Source organism: Pieris napi, chromosome 4 (genome assembly GCF_905475465.1).
Source record: "Pieris napi chromosome 4, ilPieNapi1.2, whole genome shotgun sequence".
In the NCBI taxonomy this organism is placed as follows: Eukaryota; Metazoa; Arthropoda; class Insecta; order Lepidoptera; family Pieridae; genus Pieris; species Pieris napi.
In genome coordinates this window covers 3,483,642-3,504,070 of record NC_062237.1, presented here as the reverse complement: position 1 = coordinate 3,504,070, position 20,429 = coordinate 3,483,642, and the positions used below count along the sequence as shown (strand labels likewise).

Below are 20,429 nucleotides of genomic sequence, written 5' to 3'. Positions count from 1 at the left end.
TTAAGGAAACTAAACAGATACATCTCTATACAATAAAAATAAAATAAAAGTAAAACATAAAATAAACACATTGGACACATCCACAAAAAGTTTCACTGATAAAAAATACAATACGAAGTAAAACAAGACAAAACATGACAGCACAAAATGTATAAATTAGGAGAACGACAAACAAACTAGCAGCTATAACAACAAGGAAGATACAAGGCTAAAGACATTAAGAGTTTTAACTTATTCTTAAATGAAGCAGTAGAGGAGTGCTAAAAAGGGTCAATAGTAGTGGCAGAATCCATGGTAGAACACATCCTGTGAAGAGGCTCACGGAACCCAATGTTGGTTCTGGGATTCGGAAGGTAAAAAGTTCCAAGTTGTTGAATCCACTAGGCCAACACTGCTCACGTATTAGATTATTTGAGTAATTATAATTATCTGATACGTACGTGTTTCATTCCAATATCGCATTGGAAGAGAATAAAAAATACATTGTAAAGAGAAATCGTCAGTTCTCCCTAACAATATTTAGGTATAAACACCTGGGATTTAACGAAACACACACGTTTGGAGGGCGATCTTTCTGAATAGCATTATCCTTTCCATTTTCAGTCGCAGTCTTGTTTTGTGAATATTGTTAACAGGGAATCACATTACCTTTGAAGACTTCGTAATGTTTTAAACTTCTGAGTGTAGAGCCAATAACTGCCTACAGTATATGTATGAAAATGCTTTGTATTAATATATTTTATTAAAATCCACTATGGTAACTTACGGGGTGACAATGTAATCTAATCTATATATATAAAAATGAAACCCGTTTTCCGTTGTCATGACATAACATTAAAACTGCTTGACCGATTTGTCTGATTTTTTTATAATATTCCTTGAAGTACGAGGATGGTTCTTACGTAGAGAAAAATTAAAAAAATTGAGTGAAAAAGTCTAAAAACAACACTTTTCTATATTCCCATACAAAATATTCGTAATAATATTTAAAGGCAATTTGAACTTTAATACCATATCATAAAGTTCAAGAGTTTATAACATATTGGAGGGGTTCCGGGAAGGTAATTTTTTATTTTTTGACATAATGTATTTGTTGTATTATCAACTTTCTTTTTTTTATCTTACTAGCTAGACCGGTGTCCCGAATAGCAGAATAAGTATTTAAAAAAATAAAGAATCGACTGATAGGCGGTACGATGTTCGCCAGGCCAGCTAGTTAGCAATATAGAGATTTACGAAACATATGAAATAAATTGTTACCAAGACGTTCTTCTTAGATTTTAGAAATGGCAAGTATCTACAATTTTACTATATTATTTATAAAGTAATCATTTACTTCTAAATATAAACAGATATATTATAGGTATTAGTTATTATTGGTAGAGATTATTATGAAGAAAATAAGGCAATTGAAATGGCGCTGGACCAGGCACATGATGAGAGATAGCAGGTTGAAATGGACAAAAATAATTACAGAATGGCAACCACTCGGTGGAAAAAGAAAAAGAGGTAGTCAGAGCAAGAGATAGGCAGATATAAAGAGAACAGGAGGCACGACTTGGACAAGAAGAGCTAACATCAGAAATGAATGGAAGCAGCTGGAAGAGGCCTATGTGTCACAGGACACGCTAATTACCAAAAACGGCTCATATAATGTATTAGATTAAGTAAGGTTTTATAACTTAAATAAGTGTTAATATATTATACTGGGTGTCAGCAATAAAGGCTTAATAATAATAAAGTATTGGTATATAACAAGATTGTGTCTAGAACACCTTACCAGGGCTTATTTACTCCTGCTAAGCATATTCACAATACCTAGCCAGGGCAACTCTCTGGAGGTTCAATTTCTTATCTTGAAACTTGGATATAAATATAGATTGCCTTGTTTCGAGTTTCAGATGCAAGGAGTGATATGAAACAAATACTTCGCGTCATAGCACTCGGAATAGGCTTTGTAAATAAAAACGTGACGAAAACTTGGCGACTAGGCAGCAGCATAGTCGCGAGGAGAGGTCTTCAAAACAGTTAAGCCCTGCGATTCTGTAACTCACTTTTCGAACTCGCACAGTGGTTTTCGCATAAACAATAAACTACAAGCTTCCACCTTTTCAGAATGCCAAATCATAAAATGACTGCTTCACGACTGATTTGAGAGCGACCGCCGATGCGAAAACCGCTGTGTGAGTTCGAAAAGTGAGTTACAGAATCGCAGGGCTGATACAGCAGTCACAGGTAATACTACTAAAACCCTGACAATTAGATCCGTTCAGTGTTAAGTGTTGATCGTTGATTTTTAGTGATTCGGGCTCATTGTTCCTTATTTATAATTAATTGATCTATTAATTTCAGGTCAAAATAACTTCTCTATCCTCGGCTGTCGACACCTGGCACTTTTATTCCCAGCGGAGTTGAATAGTTCGCATTTGATCTATCACTAAAAAATCTGAATGAACGCGCCACTGTCTGCTGCTGCTGTGATCGGTCAAATTGCGATTGAGACTCGAGGATTTGGCTATGGTAAGGCACTATAAATTCAAAAATCATACCCATACTCCTCCGAAACGGCTCGACCGATTCTTATGAAATTTTTAATGAATTTTTTTTTTAATTTTTAGTAAATAAAGTTTGTTTTTATTTTTTTATGATGCAACATACAACCCTTAGTTTTCACCCCTCTACAATCAACCCCTATTTTTTTTTATTATAGCAGATAGTTATTTTTATTGAACTAAAAGTTTGCGAGTGCGTTGCCGGCCTTTTTTCTTAAAAGGCCGGCAACGTACTCGAATACGGTTAGACTGTTCGTTGAAATAAAAATGGTATTTCGATGGCATCCACATCTATATCAAATACAAAAATAGTTACATTATTTACGAGTCATTGCAGACAAAGATTTTTTCATTTAATTTTTGAAGGATCTACGTACTAATGACGCCTGTCACGAACGTTTCCTATTCATTCATCATCAAAATGTCTCGTTCTAGCATAATTTATTGTTTCGATACATATTTAACAGCTACAAACGTTAATTTTGATTAAATGCCTTTTCAACACAATCAATTCTCATTTGCTGAAACCTTTGTTTGTACAATTTAACTATGCGTGTTTGTATAATATTATCAATCATAACTTTTTGAATTATTAGATTTTTTAAGTAATACTTCTTTAGGCGCGTTATGAAAAATTGATGAGAGTGAAATTTTACGATGCGCGCGCACCGTGACACAAAATTAACAGAATGAAGTTGCCCACGGAAGATGCTACGGCATTGGACATAATTTAAAAACAACATTCGAATAATAATAGAATTTATGTTACACTTAATGTAAGAGAAATAATAAATATTTATTTATTTAATTTTTGAAATGTAAACTGAACTTTATTTACTCCTTTTCCAGTCTTTGATTATTTAATTGTAATTAATTATTCGCATGCAATCAAAAACTATTTTTAATAACGCCAAAGAAGTATAACTTCTTACGCGCGTACTTAAGTACACGCACCCTTTTTTTTATTGTAAAAAGCATTTCTCACTGCACAACCACATCTTTTACTATACATTATAATCTAAAAAATAGCACAATCAAAATTTAATTCAAATATTCTGAACTAGTCCTAAGTCTCCAAGTTCTACTTCGCCAAATTTTGCTATCTAAAAGCATATTTTATTAATGTTATTTACACAAAATCTTCCCAACGCTCGGTACACTGATACATTGGTAGATAACGAAAAACAATACAAGTTTTAATATGAAATATACGAATTAATAAATTGCCTGCATCACTTAATCCTATCTTATTTTATGTGGGCAATTAACTTGCTCTTACAGTAAAACTTCCGACATATCTTCAATTCAGAAATCGACTTTGTGTACAACTTATCAATATTCACACAATATAAGATCAAAGGATGAATCTACTTTCTACGAATAAATATACAAACAAAAGATAAAATTTAAAAGAAGAAACAATCAGTAATCATTGTGTTTCTAAATAAAATTTATTAACTAGTGATTATTTTCAGTGTTAAAACCACTTTATATAAGAAAATTGAATGGATATTCGCTGTTAATATTAATTATTTGATTGTAATTTTAGGACCAGCGATGTTTTACAAATTTTAACAAACACATTTACAATGCAATTAAGTAAATCATAAATTTAGATTATAAAGAAATATCAGCAACAGCAATTTTAAAACAAACGTATGTGAGTGTCGTTTCATTGTTTAAAAGTAGGTCACTGTGTCGAAAAACTTTCAAACGGTTCATATATACAATTAAATTATAACGAAACATTTTTTAAAACAAGTCCATTATTTCGTAATAAAATATTTTATAATATAATAAACTCGATGGGCTGAAAAATAGAAAATTTAAAGGGAAAATTATTTTATAGGCTGGATTTCGTGCGCTCATTTTAAATTCAAAAATATACAGATGACGTAATTGCTAAATTACTTGAAAGCTTACAGCGGCTCTTATCTTTACAGTCTACGATAATCGTGCACTGAACATTTTAAATTATTTTTGCCATTTTTAAAAGTAATATTTATACAAAAACGTTAAATAATATAATAACAATCAAGTTCCTGGGCAATTAAACAGTTTAAGCTATGTTTGTATATATATAATAGTTCTTATCATCTACCATAGAACAATGTTGGCCTAGTGGCTTCAGCGTGCGACTCTCATCCCTGAGGTCGTAGGTTTGATTCCTGGCTGTGCACCATTGGTGAAGAAAAACTTGGTGAAGAAAAATCGGCTTGCCTTAGACCCAAAGGCACAGAAGGCTGATCAGGTGATTACTTGCCTATTAGATTGACAAATGATCATGAAACAGATACAGAAATCTGAGGCCCAGACCTAAAAATATAATTATCGAGTACCAAGCGATCGATTACGAAAAATTGGGAAAATTAACAACAACTCTTGGACTTGACGAAGATAATGATGACTACAAGATACTGGAAAATTCTATTATAGATCACGTAAACAACTGTAAAATAATCAAAAAGAAAATACTTAATGAACCTCAAAAGGATTGGATTAATAATGATTTAATCAGCGAAATAAACCAAAGAAATAAACTATGGATAAAATTAAAAAACATGCGTGACTGTGAAACTACAAAGCAAGAATTCGAAGACTATAAAAACTATGTTTGTAAACGCATTAGGGATACCAAAGATGCCTATTACTTTCAAAAATTCATAAAATTAAAAAATAATCCGAAAAAAATGTGGAACCTTGTAAATGACCTAGCAAAAAATAAAACAAATACTAGCTGTGGGCCTTCGAAAATTATAATAAATTCTATCGAAATTACTAAAAAAAACAATATTTGTGAGGAATTTAACCGATACTTCACTGGAATAGGTAAAATTCTGGCTGACGAAATACCAAAAACCTATCATGATAATTTTTCAAAAGCTTTACCTTCAACTAAACAGTCTACAAACTTGATGATACTAGAACCATGTAGTGGTGACGAAATTTTAAAAGTAATAAATAATTTGGATACACATTGTAGTGCAGGCCTGGACGGTATTAGCACAAAATCTATAAAATGTATAAAAGATCATATTGCTAAAAACCTATCTAAATGTTTTAACAAATTATTAGAAATTGGAGAATTCCCAGACTCTCTAAAAATAGCTAAAGTTACTCCCATTTTTAAATCTGGATCTAAAACTAACACTGGAAACTATAGACCAATCTCGGTGCTACCCATAATAAGTAAAATACTTGAAAAGATACTATATAACCGTCTTACAAAGTATCTAACGTCTATAAATTTTTTATTTGAACGACAGTATGGTTTTAGACCAAAAAGTAATACTTTAACTGCAACTATTGACTTAATTACTAAAATTAGGACCAACATAGATAATAAAAACATTACGTTAGGTGTATTAATTGATTTAAAAAAAGCATTTGATACTGTAAGCCATAAACTATTACTACAAAAGCTTGAATGCATTGGAATCAAAGGCACAGCTCTCAAAATTATTCAATCATATTTAAAAAATCGATTTCAGGTAGTTAAAATAGATAATACTCAGAGTAAACCGTTGCCTATCGAATACGGCGTTCCACAGGGTTCTATTTTGGGTCCATTACTCTTTCTTATTTATATAAATAACTTGCATGAAATTGGATTAAACGGTCACCTTACTTTATATGCAGATGATACGTGTTTATTTTACTTTGGCAGTTCAATCAAAGATATCTTCAGCAGAGCCCAAGAAGACCTTAATCTACTCTTCACTTGGTTTCAATATAATTTACTCACTGTCAACGCGTCGAAATCATGCTACATTATATTTAAATCTAAAAATAAAAAAGTTTTACCTCATGATCCATTACAAATAAATAACACGGTCATAGAAGAAAAAAGTACAGAAAAATATCTCGGTCTTAGAATGGATAGCGGTTTGTCGTGGAATACACAAATTGAGCACATCAGATCTAAGCTCTGTTCACTTATGGGATCACTTCGACACATTGCTCGGTGTATCCCACGTCAGGTATGTTACACCATCTACAACTCGTTGGTCAAGCCACATCTACTTTATTTAATTGAAGTATGGGGCAGCGCCGCTAAAACTAAATTAATAAATATTCAAGTATTACAAAATAATATTATAAAAATACTGTTCCACTATAATTATCTTGCACCTACCATAAATATATATCGAGACACAAACATAATGAATCTAAAACAACTTTATATTTATCACACATGTATTCTTGTATAAAAATTTATAACAAGTTCTCTCCATACTAGTTTAGCTTTCTCCAAACCGCCACGTGTACGAAGTATGCGTCGAACGAGTTATCTTGCATTACCTAAAGTACGTACGAACTACGGCAAAAAAATGTTTACCTACGAAGGCGCACAGCTGTATAATAAACTACCCACATATATAAAAAATATTACTTCTATCAATTCATTCAAATCGAAGCTAAGTGAATATGTTAAACAAAATTACTTTTAAATTCATTTCTTATTACTTACTTATTACTTACTTTTAATTCATATTTCTTTGTTTACTTTTATTTTTTAAATTTATTGCATGTACGGCTATATTTTATTGTGATTATTTTAAGAACGACTACAATGTTATGTTATCTAGAGTATTATTCTCATGTAAGTGACATTTGTTGTCTTTTTTGAGAAATAAAGTCTTTAAACCTAAACCTAAAAAAGGTTGTAGCGCCATGTATTTATTTTTTATCATCTACCATATAATTAACGCGCAAAAAAAACTTCAAAATCTAAATACTTAGATTGAAATCGTTTTTATAAAGGAAAGAGTTATTATATTCATTAGGTTGTTGCAATTGTTTCGAGTTAGTGAAGCGACGATGTACGTCGAACAATTAAAGTAACTTAAATAAAATATCTCCAACGGAACACAATAGTTTCGAGATAATTAGGTTAACTTCAGTGTCTATGATTCCTTATTGTTAATATCTGGTTTAGGGTCATAACTAACTGCCGGTTAAAAAATATACCGATCTAAGAATCGTTTCTAAGCATTTAGCAATCTTGAAAATCATACTAACAAATTTACGACCATGTTACACGATATTTTTACGTTATCTTACAATACCGGTACACCGCCTCATTTATATTTATACTTTCAAACTGAAAAGTTTGCTATTGTAAGTATATTCTTCCGTTATGTTTTAGTACCTACATACCAATTGCTTTAGCAAAAACCTAGAAAAAAAGAATCAAAATTTCGGATCAGTAACTTATATTTTTCGGTCATATATTTACGTATGATATTTTTTTAAACGGGTTTACTGAAAAATTTCCGGGTCCATAGGAGTTTCAAAGGAGGTCAAAACTTCTCCATTCTATATTCAAAATATCACTCTTAACTGTTACGAGTCATAAGTTATCCATGGAAAGTATAATGAATATCATTTCCGCTGACAAGAGTTTGAAATTCGAATCAGGGTATAAATGGGGCACGAAATTATTAATTATTTTCCAACTTATCGGAGATACGCAAATGATATTTTCCTGTAGGTTCTAAATAGGTTCGAGACTGTCCCCATTAAAGCGCTTTTGTGGCTTTGTATGTATGGGTGACTCGAGACATACTTAATGATAGATAAGCTCGACTAGACTTGTCAATGAGTATTTGACCCATGATGTCTTGACCTGTGCTTACATTGGAAATTTTTACTAAAATGTGAACGAACTGTGCCATCTATCAACATTTCGTACCATTATTCTATTGCAATAATGAGTTATGTAAATATGATTGTAAAAAAATGGTTACTACTTGGCTGAAGACGTTATGATGAAACAGAAGATTTAATAACTGTAACACACCCACTCCCCCACACATATACACACATCCACGCACGCACACACACTTAGAGAGAGAGACTCACACACGCGCGCGCACACACACACTCACACACACACACACACACACAAACACACACCAAATTTATTTTTACGACTCCGTTTGCAAAGTTTTCTTTTAGCACTTAATACTTATTTTCTTCTATTGTATCTTATGACAATGACCTGTTTGTACGTGTTCCGGTCCGGTGGTGGAGAGGCTGGCTCTCTGTCACTCAGGTCTCCTGTTACAGAGACCAGTCTCTCACATACACTTCCTAATGTAATCATCTTAGTTTAATCATAATAACCTTGTATGTATATGCGAGAGAAGAAATAAAGATTATTGTTAACATAAACTAAATAAGTAGACGTTGGCTTCTCCATGGAATATATAGTTATAGAAATTGAAAACAATCAAATATAACTTCAAAAATCTGATAAAATGTTAAAAATATATTTCTTTATTTCAGGGTAATCCAACCACACACTTCTAACCATATTGGGGTGTATGACGTACAGAGTTAGAAAATGTATATAACACACGGAAATTGTAATAATTAAAAATGTAAATGAATGATTATGTTAATGTTAATGAATACTTTGACGACTCATTGGTCTAGTGGTTAGTACCCCTGACTGCGAATCCATGGGTCCCGGGTTCGATCCCCGGCTGAGACGAACATCGATGTGATGAGCATTTGGTGTTCTGCTTAGGTCTTGGGTGTTTAAATATGTATTTATATGTCTATATATCTATAATATGTATGTATATCCGTTGCCTAGTATCCATAACACAAGGTTTACCAGCTTAGCATGGGACTAGGTCAATTGGTGAGAATTGTCTTAAAAAAAATATATATATACTTACGGCTCGATGCGTAACATATGAAGTTCGGCCTTGAAGCCGCGCGCTGATTTTCGCTGGCGTATCCTCATCCTCCCTCTTTGGATCGAACCATCCAAATGCTGCCCCCACAACAAGTACAGCCCCCAATATCATCAAAGCTAAAAATCCTCCAATTGCCGCCTTAGTAGTCTGAGATATCACCATCGCCATTTTGATCACCAATTATCATCTATGCCACATTTTTATTATCACAACTGTCAATCGCATTTACGAATAATTTCTGTGAATACAAATCACTTTGTTATGTTAAAGCCGGCTGATTGTGCTTTTGTTTAAAGTTTGAGTATGATAAGTAAATAGGATGTATTAAATTATTACATCACGTAGAGGCTGGCTATTGGATTTTTATCTATGGTAAGGTAACGACCAAGTGAGAATGACCAAGTGAGACTAAATCTTCACTAAGAATTTAATCATATTGGTTATTTATATCGTTTTTTTCACATTTTTAAATCAAAATAGTGTATAAACAATACGCATTTTTTAACAGAAAAGGGCTTTACTTTATTATATAAACATTTTCTTTATGTCTGCTAAAGTTACATTTAAAATAAAGTTAAGGATTATTAAATATAGGTATATAATCATGTAATAGCTCAATCAATATCTGATCTCACACCATATTATATATATTAAGCTATGGTGAATTGTTTAATGAACTATACTTCTTTTTTCCTATTTTACTATTATATCTTTGGAATTTCCATGTGAATCAAATCAAGAAAATTTTAATACCGTGTATCTTTCGTTTTCTAAGATATTTATTATCTACTTATCCGTAACTTTTACTTGATATTTTGAATAACAAAACACATATTGCCGTAATAATATATTACCATTTTTCATGTGCTAGTACATATGCTATAATTGCATTGTTTTCTCAATTGTCTATCTTATTTATTTGTGCACTAATTGCGCTCACCATATTAAATTCTTTTTTTTCCTTACAGTGGTTGCCTGGAAGAGATCGCTGGAAAGCGATAAAGATGCTTAAGTTTTTACTTATTAGCTTATAGAAAAATTATGAATAAAACAGACGCAGAAATCTGATCACAACACAATACTTTACCACTGTAGTCGGTATCGAAAATGGGCGCTTAATAAAGTTTTTATGCTTCGCTTTTCCATAAAATAAGCTGCACCTGACTTGTATTATGCACTTTCTACAGAACAAACAGTAAAATAAGGCATAAAACACACGGTATATGTCAAAGTTGAAGGCTAAAAACACCTTTACGAACGGAACTTGAGTAAACGTGAGGCCGGAAGTGAGGGACACTCTACGTCGAACTATTGTACTATGCAACGCGATAACCTACATTGATTGAGGGGAAAATTGTTGGAAAATATATAATATATACTCTAAACTTTAACGTTATTTCTTTTTCATACAAAGACACTTGTTAAAATGAATAATGAATTAAATAATAGGACTAAAGGTTCGTCTTCATTAAATTAATCATGTGATTTTAAAACGATCTATATTATTCCTGCAATATCAAAGTATTGATTCCCGCAATTGTAACATTCCAAAGAGGAATACGAAAAGCTCAACAAACACCCCGCAGTTCATAAGGAAAACGAGAAAACAGCAAAAACAAATGAGTGGGGCGAACCGGCACAAAATGAGACTTATCACAAACGATTGCCCGATACAGTCGTATTTTACAATTTTCCTCTCCAATGTAGGTTAGTATGTTGCCTGAAATGTGTAGATATTGAAATTACATTATAAAGAAATAATTGATATTGTATCATAATTGTATAATGCCGCAAAATGCTAGTGAATACAGTTTAGTTTTATATGAAACTAGCTGACCTGGCTAACTTCGTTCCACCCTACAACCTTATAATATCGTTGTTACTTTAATTTAACTTATTTTAGGATTTCATTAATGTTAAGTATTACATTAATACAACTTTTTTGCAAATACAGAAATGTTTTATTGCTTGCCATTGCGAAAGAAGAATGGCAGTTTTACACATTAGGCATCTTCTCTCTAGCGTCAATATGGCGATACTGCATGTTAAGCACTTTCTGATATCCAACATCTTTTGATCAGGATCAAAGCATGGTTATGCATCTCCTTATTCACCGCAAGATCGGAATTTCTTGAACTGACACGAATTCGACGTGAAATGATGCGTAGTTTTGTCAACAGATGGCACCATATGGTTTTTGCATTCGTAAAATTAATTAATTAATTTATTGTTATTCGATAACTTATCCGATATTTTATTGCTTATTCTGCTATTCGGGACGGAAACAAATTCAACAAATCAAAAACCATGGCAATCGGTCCAGCCGTTCTCGAGTTATAAGTGTTGTAACAAACACGACTTTCTTTTATATATATAGATTATTAAACCTTTGAAAAGATGACGGCAATTTGATGGTGTCGATGACAATGCCTATATAATATTGTTAGAATTTAAGTGGAATTCAATGACAAGAGCATCAAGCATTCCTTGTTAATCTTGGCGTTGTGTAGGTATGTGGGGTCTCTCTGCATCTTCGGAGGAGTTGTTCAGTCTAATACCTGCAGCTGAGTTGTATTATCGGACGTCAAGGCAAAGTACAAAAAGACAGATGTCGAGGTGATATGGTGTGGTCGTTCCACAACAGAGCGTTAACAAAGGCAGTTTTTGCCGCGCACTACCACTATGCGGAACCATCTGCCCACTGAAGTATTTCCGAACAAACTCCAGGGTCCTTCAAGAAAAGAGCGTACCAATTCTTGAAAGGCTGGCAACGCACTTTGAGCTTTCTAACAGTGTGAGTGTCCATGGGCGGCGGTATCTCTTCATTAGGTGAGCCTCCTGCCCGTTTGGCTCCTATTACATAAAAAAAAGGAGTGAAAAGTTCATAAACAAGTTATTACCAAAATATGTACAAATTATTAGTTTAATCGTGATAAACGGATTAACCTATTTAAAAGCATCTGTTATTACTCGTCTAACAAATACTATCTGGTCCCTTTAAGCATTATTATCAGATTCCTAACTCTATTAATTTATTAAGACGTATCCAATAAAGTCCTCGAAACTTATTAAGCATAAGATAATTGTATTTACATTGGCCTCTGTTTCGAATTAATATTTTAATAATGAAAACTTAGTATCCGACGAAATATTTTAATTAAAGCATAAAAGGGATTAACAAGATTGACAAAGTAATAAAATATTATATTTAGAGTGAACTAAAATATAAATCAAGGTTTATAATAAAATTATTATGATATAACCTTTTTTTTCAGCGAAGCATAGATCTATCTGGTAATATTTAGCTTTGAAAACACAATTTATCTAAAAAAAAAAAAGGTTAGTCGACATCACAGGAGACCGAAGATCTGGCAGCTACCTCGGACAAAGAATTAGTCTAGCTATTCAAAGGGGGAACGCTGCCAGTATTTTCGGAACCTTGCCTAATGGAACTTCTTTTAATAATGTATTTTAGTTTATGTTAAGTTTAGTTATTTATTTCAATGTATATTATTTTTTTATTATAAGTATCAAGTTATATCTGTCTTTATAGTATTAAAGTATTTATTATTAAAACTTCTATAACGATAAATCAAATTCTAAAAAATCTGTGTGTGAAATATTATTATTATATACATGTCTCAAAAATTTAACCGATAAACAAGACTGATATACAATTTTGAAAGCCTCGTACGGTACATACAGTATAAGTACGTGATGCCAAAATGGACGCTGCAGTAAAGTTCTGCAACAGTGATTCTGAAAGAACCAAAATTTTGCCGAATCGCGATCTGAATTTTAGCAACCGAATATGAGCGTATTGTTTCCGTGTTTCGTTATCAAAAGGGGAAACTAGAGTGAATCGTTTATCTTAGTCTCTTATTTAGGGTTGCTGCTTCCAAAAAATACTGCATTTTAAAAAACCGGAAATGAATTTAATGTTAACTGAGAAATGCATACTTAATCTAAATTTACTCTTCGTAGAATTTTATCACAAAAGGCTGCCTTATTTTTTTTTTATTTTTTTTTTTACAATTCACACCAATTGACCGAGTCCCATGTTAAGCTGGTGAAGCTTGTGTTATGGGTACTAGGCAACGGATATACATACATATTATAGATAGATAGACATATAAATACATATTTAAACACCCAAGACCTAAGCACAACACCAAATGCTCATCACATTCACACACATCAATTGTCTCAGCCGGGCATCGAACCCGGGACCCATGGATTCGCAGTCATGGGTACTAACCACTAGACCAATGAGCCGTCAGAATTTAAATTTTAACAAATATATACAATATAAAATAAAAACAATCTTTAAGCAACCTTTATATATATATACTGCGTTAGCAAATAGATTATTTAAAAATAAAAACGATTGCAACTTGACACTACAGTTACCGTAACAACAGGATGTAAAAAGATAAAAATATATAAAAGATAAAAGTTTGCCTACCCTAGTTCTAATACCGACATTAGGCGCAAGCGTTTTTGCCGCCTTTTTTATCGCAACGTTCGTGTCTACGCCGTAGCAATGGCGTAGCGTTCAGGTGGGGCTGGCTCATTTTCTTTTCTTATAAGAAATGAATGATGACGTATTGTTTAACTGAGCTCTAGGATTGCCATTGTCGAGAAAACAAAATGCTCGGAAAAGACAAACTATTACTTTCGTCTTTAAACGTTCATTTTTCAAAAGAATGCTTCCCAATGTATGGTTTGTGTCTTTTATATCTTTGCTTCTATTTGTTTAATTATCTTGGAAATATTGGAAGCGATAAGATCAACCAAACTTATAAATTTTTAACTGTAATATGTATTGAAGATTATGAAAATAAATTAAAAAAACAAAAATATATACGGATTTTAATAAAATAAGTAACATGGGCTATTATGTAAATATCAAATTATTAGAAGAGATGTCAATATATTATGATAATAATGTGATATTAGAATGTCTACGTTCGAAGAAACATTTTAGGGTATTTTCCAAGAATTTGTAAGATTAACGATTTTCATAAGTTAACTATTAACTATTTATTATTCATAAATACAAATTTATTGGCGGGTTTTTTTGAGACATGAAAATGTTTGAGAAGCTTTGCAATTGTTCAGATTTTAAGGGTAATATTCTCTTTATTAGTTATTATTATAATTCCTGCTTAATTTTAGTCTAATATTCGGGTTAGAAATATCTAAAATATTTTTGTCTATATTTTACAATAATACAATATTTACTCGCATGTCTTTAATAATCAAAGTTTAGACTTTGATTATTAAAGACATGCAGAGGTCCAGTCTTTTGTGTCTGACACGCGTCGTCGATTTTTCGGTAGATTATCGAAAAAAAAACTATTGTTGCAAAGTTGTAATTAGAACCGGCCAACACTATTATTTTATTCAATTCAATACTTTATTTCAGTTTATTTTGTACTAAATAATAATAATTGTATATTTCATATTCAATTGCTATCAAGACAGGCAATTCGCCACTTAAAAGTGGAGAATATGTAGGTTCTATATAACTAAATTTTCTTTGTTTCATATTATTTTTCGTTGTATTTATATTTAAGTATTATTTTTTTTAACAGAAATAAATGTGAATTTATTACATATTAACATGTAGATAATGTAATAATTTCGCGTTTATAACCGTTGAAGAAGTAAAATGAAGAACACGAAACGGAGGGCGTTGTGTGGACTCTGAAAGATCTGTTTGTTACCACGGTGGATATTGTGTAGTAAAAATACAGCCATTACAATAGAGCACTCACTTAGTAACGGTACAGCCGTTTTAGAAGTGTGACTTTTGGCTTTAAGTTATGGTTTATGTTATATTTTGGTAAATCGTTTGAATATAAAAGGATTATAATATGATATAACAATGTGGCCTGTGGTTTCACGGACGTGATTTATTCGTAGCGTGATGTTATATGTTATATAGCGGAAACAAAACCACTTTCTATTAACAAAAATACTAACCAACAGTAATCAGGAGTCCTATCCGGTCGTTAATAATGTTGTTTTTTTATATTTGTGTTGTTATCTCCCCATTCTTGGTAAGTTTATCGGTTGTCTGTAGTATATTTAAGTTTTATTAATAATTGTTTTGCATTTACTGGAAGACATTTTCAGGATTAGCAGCCATTAGGCCGCGTAAGTGAAACTTCTTTAGGTCTAAAATTTTTACGGAACGTCACGAAGATGTGCAGCGTTTTTGTCGAAGAAAAGGGAGAGAGCAATTAAGACCGATTGAGAGAGAGTGAGAAGATATTATGGTAGGGGAGCCCAAGAGGGGATTTCGGGATTTACTAAAGCGCGGCAGATTAATATATAGGGGGATACCTTGTACCCGGTTAAGTACCTCCACAAAATATGAGGCCCATATATAAGGCCGCACGTGAAGGAGACAGGATCAGTTTAGTAAAAAAAAAATGACCATCAGAAATTCCCGAGCGCGTCAGATTAAGGTAGGGTGAGTTAATTACATCCTAAAAAGTGTATATTCCACTAATCTGACAATTTGAGAGTGACGGAAAAAAAGGGGAGGGCAACAAAGTTGTAAAAAAAAAACGTCATCTCGACATTCTCGAGCGTAGCTAATTTTTTTTTTATTTTGAAGGAAATAATTCAAGAATAATGAAAAATATATAATCTGACGATTTCCGCAAGCCGAAATAACAAAAATTCGTCGATAAAGTTAAATGCGTGCAGCTGCGTGATGCCTACATTTCCTTAAACCGATCGGAATCTACTAAACGGCGTTCTAAATATTTCCCTCAAAATTACATTTCCTGTGAATTTGAACCGATTCGGACCGATAGATTTTGAGAAATTTTGAAAAATCTTAAAAAAATAAGAAATATTTTTTTTTAAGTGGTTTCTTTATCGATCAACTTCAAAAACTAATCCGCCTTTGAGCTTAAAAAACCACGTCGATCGCCACCAAGCTGGTCAAAAGCGGTTGATTCGTTCGAGAGATATCGTACACGAAAGAAACCCGAAAAAGTGCTTTTTCGGGATTACTCCAAAATTTGTGGTTCGATCAATTAAAATTGCAAAATGACTTATGAGGATGATAAAACTGCGTCGAATGCCGCCAACCGCGTGAAAATTGCTTGATCCATTCAAAAGTTATTGCGGTTTGAAAATTCCAAAAATAGTGTTCTATGAAACTTCTATCAGACTTTCGAGCTTGGAGAGCTCAAATGCATAGAAATGTTATTTCTTTGAACTCAGCGAGCTCAAAATATCAATTTTAAGCGCCCAGGAATGGAATTAGCGGGAAGTTGCAGGGATGGCCCTTTAGGTGAACCGTTTTTCTATTTTTTTTTTGTCAGATCAGGCGAATCCCTCTAGATAATCGTCAGATTATGAGACAGTACGTTTAGAACATAAAGATGAACCACATATATCTTAATCTGACGCGCTTGAGTATTTCAAAATTGCGATTTTTTTTTGCAAATTAAGAAAATGGCTGTGGGTTTGCGTCCCATCGAAATCGTCAGATTAGTGAATGAGAGCTTTTTTTTGGTGCACTTAACACTCCCTTAGAAAATCTGACGCGCTCGATAAAAAATTTTTTTTTTAATTTTCAACCCTTAAATACAACCACCCGCATCATGCAAACGATCAGATTAACATACGTACATTATTAAAAATACGTAGGGCATAGATGCTATCAATATCTGACGCGCTCGAGGATGTCCATGCAACAGTTTTTTTTTACATATTTAACTATCTATAGCCGCTTCCCCCACCGATGAAAAGGAATTTATCATATAACATTTTTTTCTTCTTTTTATCTAAGCTTTGCATCCCAATAGGTCTCTACGACGCTCGAGTAAATCCCCATTTAGCATCGTGGGCTCCCCTACCATTAGCTTACCTTAAGAATTACCTTATATAAATTCTATTTTTAAAATTAAAATTTTGTAAAGAGAATTTTTAGAAATATTAGTACGACTATTTTATATTTTATGCAAAATAATTTATTGAAATCTCAAAATAATTTATTGTAAATTAAAATGCCACGTGTTTTAATTATAGAAGAAATAAATTTAAAAAATTAAATGTGTAATATGTATTAATTTTGACACTTTTAATATTTTAATGACAATTAAATTCGTACATACATCTAATCTAAAGTTGTAGATTTGTATAAATATGAACAAGAGTTAAAAATTAGTTTGCCAAAGAAGTTTCACTTCTGACATGTGTACTTTGTACTCACGTAATTTTTTATTTTTTATTTTAATGTTACTATTCGTAAATGTTCTTTTTGTCAAAAATACTTTGAAATGATCGAATTAAAACTAAAAGCTCCTTGGAGTATAATATAAGTATAAATAGTATGTATATCTCGAACAGAAACGTATGGTTTCAATCGATGCCCTTATATTGTCGAAGCCGGTCAACATTGGGTAATAATTTACTTTTTATCACAAGATCCGATCAGCGGAGTCAGATTCGTACAAACTATTCCAACTATGTATATTCTAAGGACGATTTCGGTCTGATCGATGCAAATGTAATTCGAGTGACGCGAACGATTTTTTGTCCCTGATTTGATCTTTGAAGCGTTTGAACCTTGAAATACTTTGGCTTTGCTTAGATAATGTTACTTAAAACGAACGAAACGAAAATTATATATAAAATAAAATAAATCAGTGGTGCTACAAGCATTTTTTCTGGGCCTCAGATTTCTGTATCTGTTGCATGATAATTTGTCAATCTAATAGGCAAGGTGATCAGCCTCCTATGCCTGACACACGCCGTCACGACACCATATTTTATCTTCATGGATTTGCATATATAGAAACGTTTAATGTGCGAGTAATGTCGCTTTTCTTTTTGACTCTCCTCTCACTTTCTGACACTCTCAATCATGGATCAAATATTTCTAACAAACGTGGGTAAGAACACCAAAATCTTCATCAAATCGAATATAAGTATTCTAATAGCATGGATAGATCTGTGTATAATAAACTCATGAGACACTCCGTGGGCGTATTTAGTATCAAACGGCAGAAACATACATAGTTTGAGAAGAAAAATATATAAAATTACAAAGCGTTAAGGTATACGACAATACATTATAGCTCAAATGTATTGTCGTATACCCTTGACGAAACTATTGTAAAGTTTGATGGTGTGAAATAATACCAATAATACCTATAACGTTAGTTTACAAATCTATGCGACCATAGCCCGCTTAGTACTTCACAAATGGTTAGTTCAATTATATCGGTTAAGGAAGCCTATTGAAGAACGACAAACGATTTAACAAAGTACTTTACATTCTAGAGCGGTTTTCCTTAACGAGTTCATGTTATGCATCTAGCGGTTTTGTTTGTACTAGAAATGCAACGAATAGAACTTTATTTCCGATAAAACCTTGTATTTTCTTCTTAATGGGTTAGAATTGTACAAATGTAGGAGATTTTCTTTACCGTGACGTCTCTTATTTTTTACGCAAGTAGTTTTATCAACATCAGAGCTTGACGTCAATACATTTTTTACATCTTTCTCTTTCTTCACAATTTTTCCCTTTACCGCGCAAGCTACACTTGTGTACAAGCAGACAAATCTACACAAGTGTGGTTTCAAATGGATGATCATGTAGTACATGGGTAGTGTAGGAAACGTGCTTAACCACAATGTTAGCTACTATCGTTACCCTAAGACATTTCTGGAGAAAAAATCTTTCAAGCTGACGTAATATTCAGACTACACGTGAGGCGCTTTTATAACTATATATGCTACTAGGCATATCATGATATATGTGAATATTTAAAAGTTACAATCCTATAGATATATAGAGGTAGTACCCGCCTTCATAAATCGGGTTAAAAGTGGTTTGTGGTTAAAGGTGAATGCCGGAGATTCTTGATTAGATTCCTGGCAAAATACCTGAAACAACTATTGGGGTTTAGGATGTTACAAGATATCCATTAATAGTACGGGAGGTAGCAACGTTTTCGAGAAAGAATTTCAGGTCAGCTGATTTTGTGATATGTCTTCCTTCTTGCACTTCCGGTTAGAGTCTGGGCAATCTGGCTGGCGGTAGTGGTTGCGTTCATTAGTGCGCATCCTATCTGTCCAGGTAAAAATCCTGGATTTTAAAAGCATTTTAAGAAGCGTAATTTTTAATTTTTCGTTTTTAAATACGTCTACCTGACATACTTTTTTTATTGCCAGACATTTTTCACGTTGCTAACTATGTGCCAGACGCGATTTTAAGTTTTATTTTTATGAAAATTTCAAAGCATTTTAGAATGTCTGTAATTTTAATATTATGTTATTTAAATATAAGGAAAACTGAAAATGAATTTGCCAGACATTAATTCGGTTGTTAAGTCTTGAATTAAAATGATAAAGTATTGCAGTATGATGAAGCATTGCATTTTAAGAAGCGTAATTTTTGATTTTTCCTTTTTAAATATGTCTACCTGACATACTTTTTTTATTGCCAGACATTTTGCACGTTGCTAACTATGTGCCAGACGCGATTTTAAGTTTTATTTTTATGAAAATTTCAAAGCATTTTAGAATGTCTGTAATTTTAATATTATGTTATTTAAATATAATAAAGACTGAAAATGAATTTGCCAGACATTAATTCGATTGTTAAGTCTTGAATTAAAATGATAAAGTATTGCAGTATAATGAAGCATTGCATTTTAAGAAGCGTAATTTTTGATTTTTCCTTTTTAAATACGTCTACCTGACATACTTTTTTTATTGCCAGACATTTTTCACGTTGCTAACTATGTGCCAGACGCGATTTTAAGTTTTATTTTTATAAAAATTTCAAAGCATTTTAGAATGTCTGTAATTTTAATATTATGTTATTTAAATATAATAAAAACTGAAAATGAATTTGCCAGACATTAATTCGATTGTTAAGAGATAGAGATATAGTTTTAGAAGATAACGAAAGTTCCCAAGAAGATGATATGAATGACACCGACAAAGACAGCGACGATGATGATGATGATTATGAAGATGCCTCTTTTTTGTGACGTCACTATACGCTAAAAAAACTTGAAAACTTAATATTAATTATTCATAACTTACATTTAGTAATTAGGACAATTTAAATAAAGTGTTGATTATTAATTTTAATCAAATTTTATATTCCTTTTTATGCTCGTACTAC

At 32.3% G+C, this 20,429-nt stretch overlaps 1 protein-coding gene across 3 annotated transcripts in view; it reads right to left on the bottom strand.

The window, feature by feature from the left end:
* The window catches only part of LOC125049124 (collagen alpha-1(V) chain-like), a 64,210-nt gene that overhangs the window by 33,990 nt on the left and 9,791 nt on the right, over positions 1–20,429 (bottom strand). For 2 of the 3 annotated variants that reach the window (XM_047648241.1, XM_047648244.1), the window contains exon 2: positions 9,242–9,516. In XM_047648241.1, coding sequence (XP_047504197.1) covers positions 9,242–9,430 — 189 coding nt within the window. In that variant the 5' untranslated portion in view covers positions 9,431–9,516. The remainder of the gene's footprint in view (positions 1–9,241; positions 9,517–20,429) is intronic. The other variant, XM_047648242.1, reaches the window with a different exon arrangement.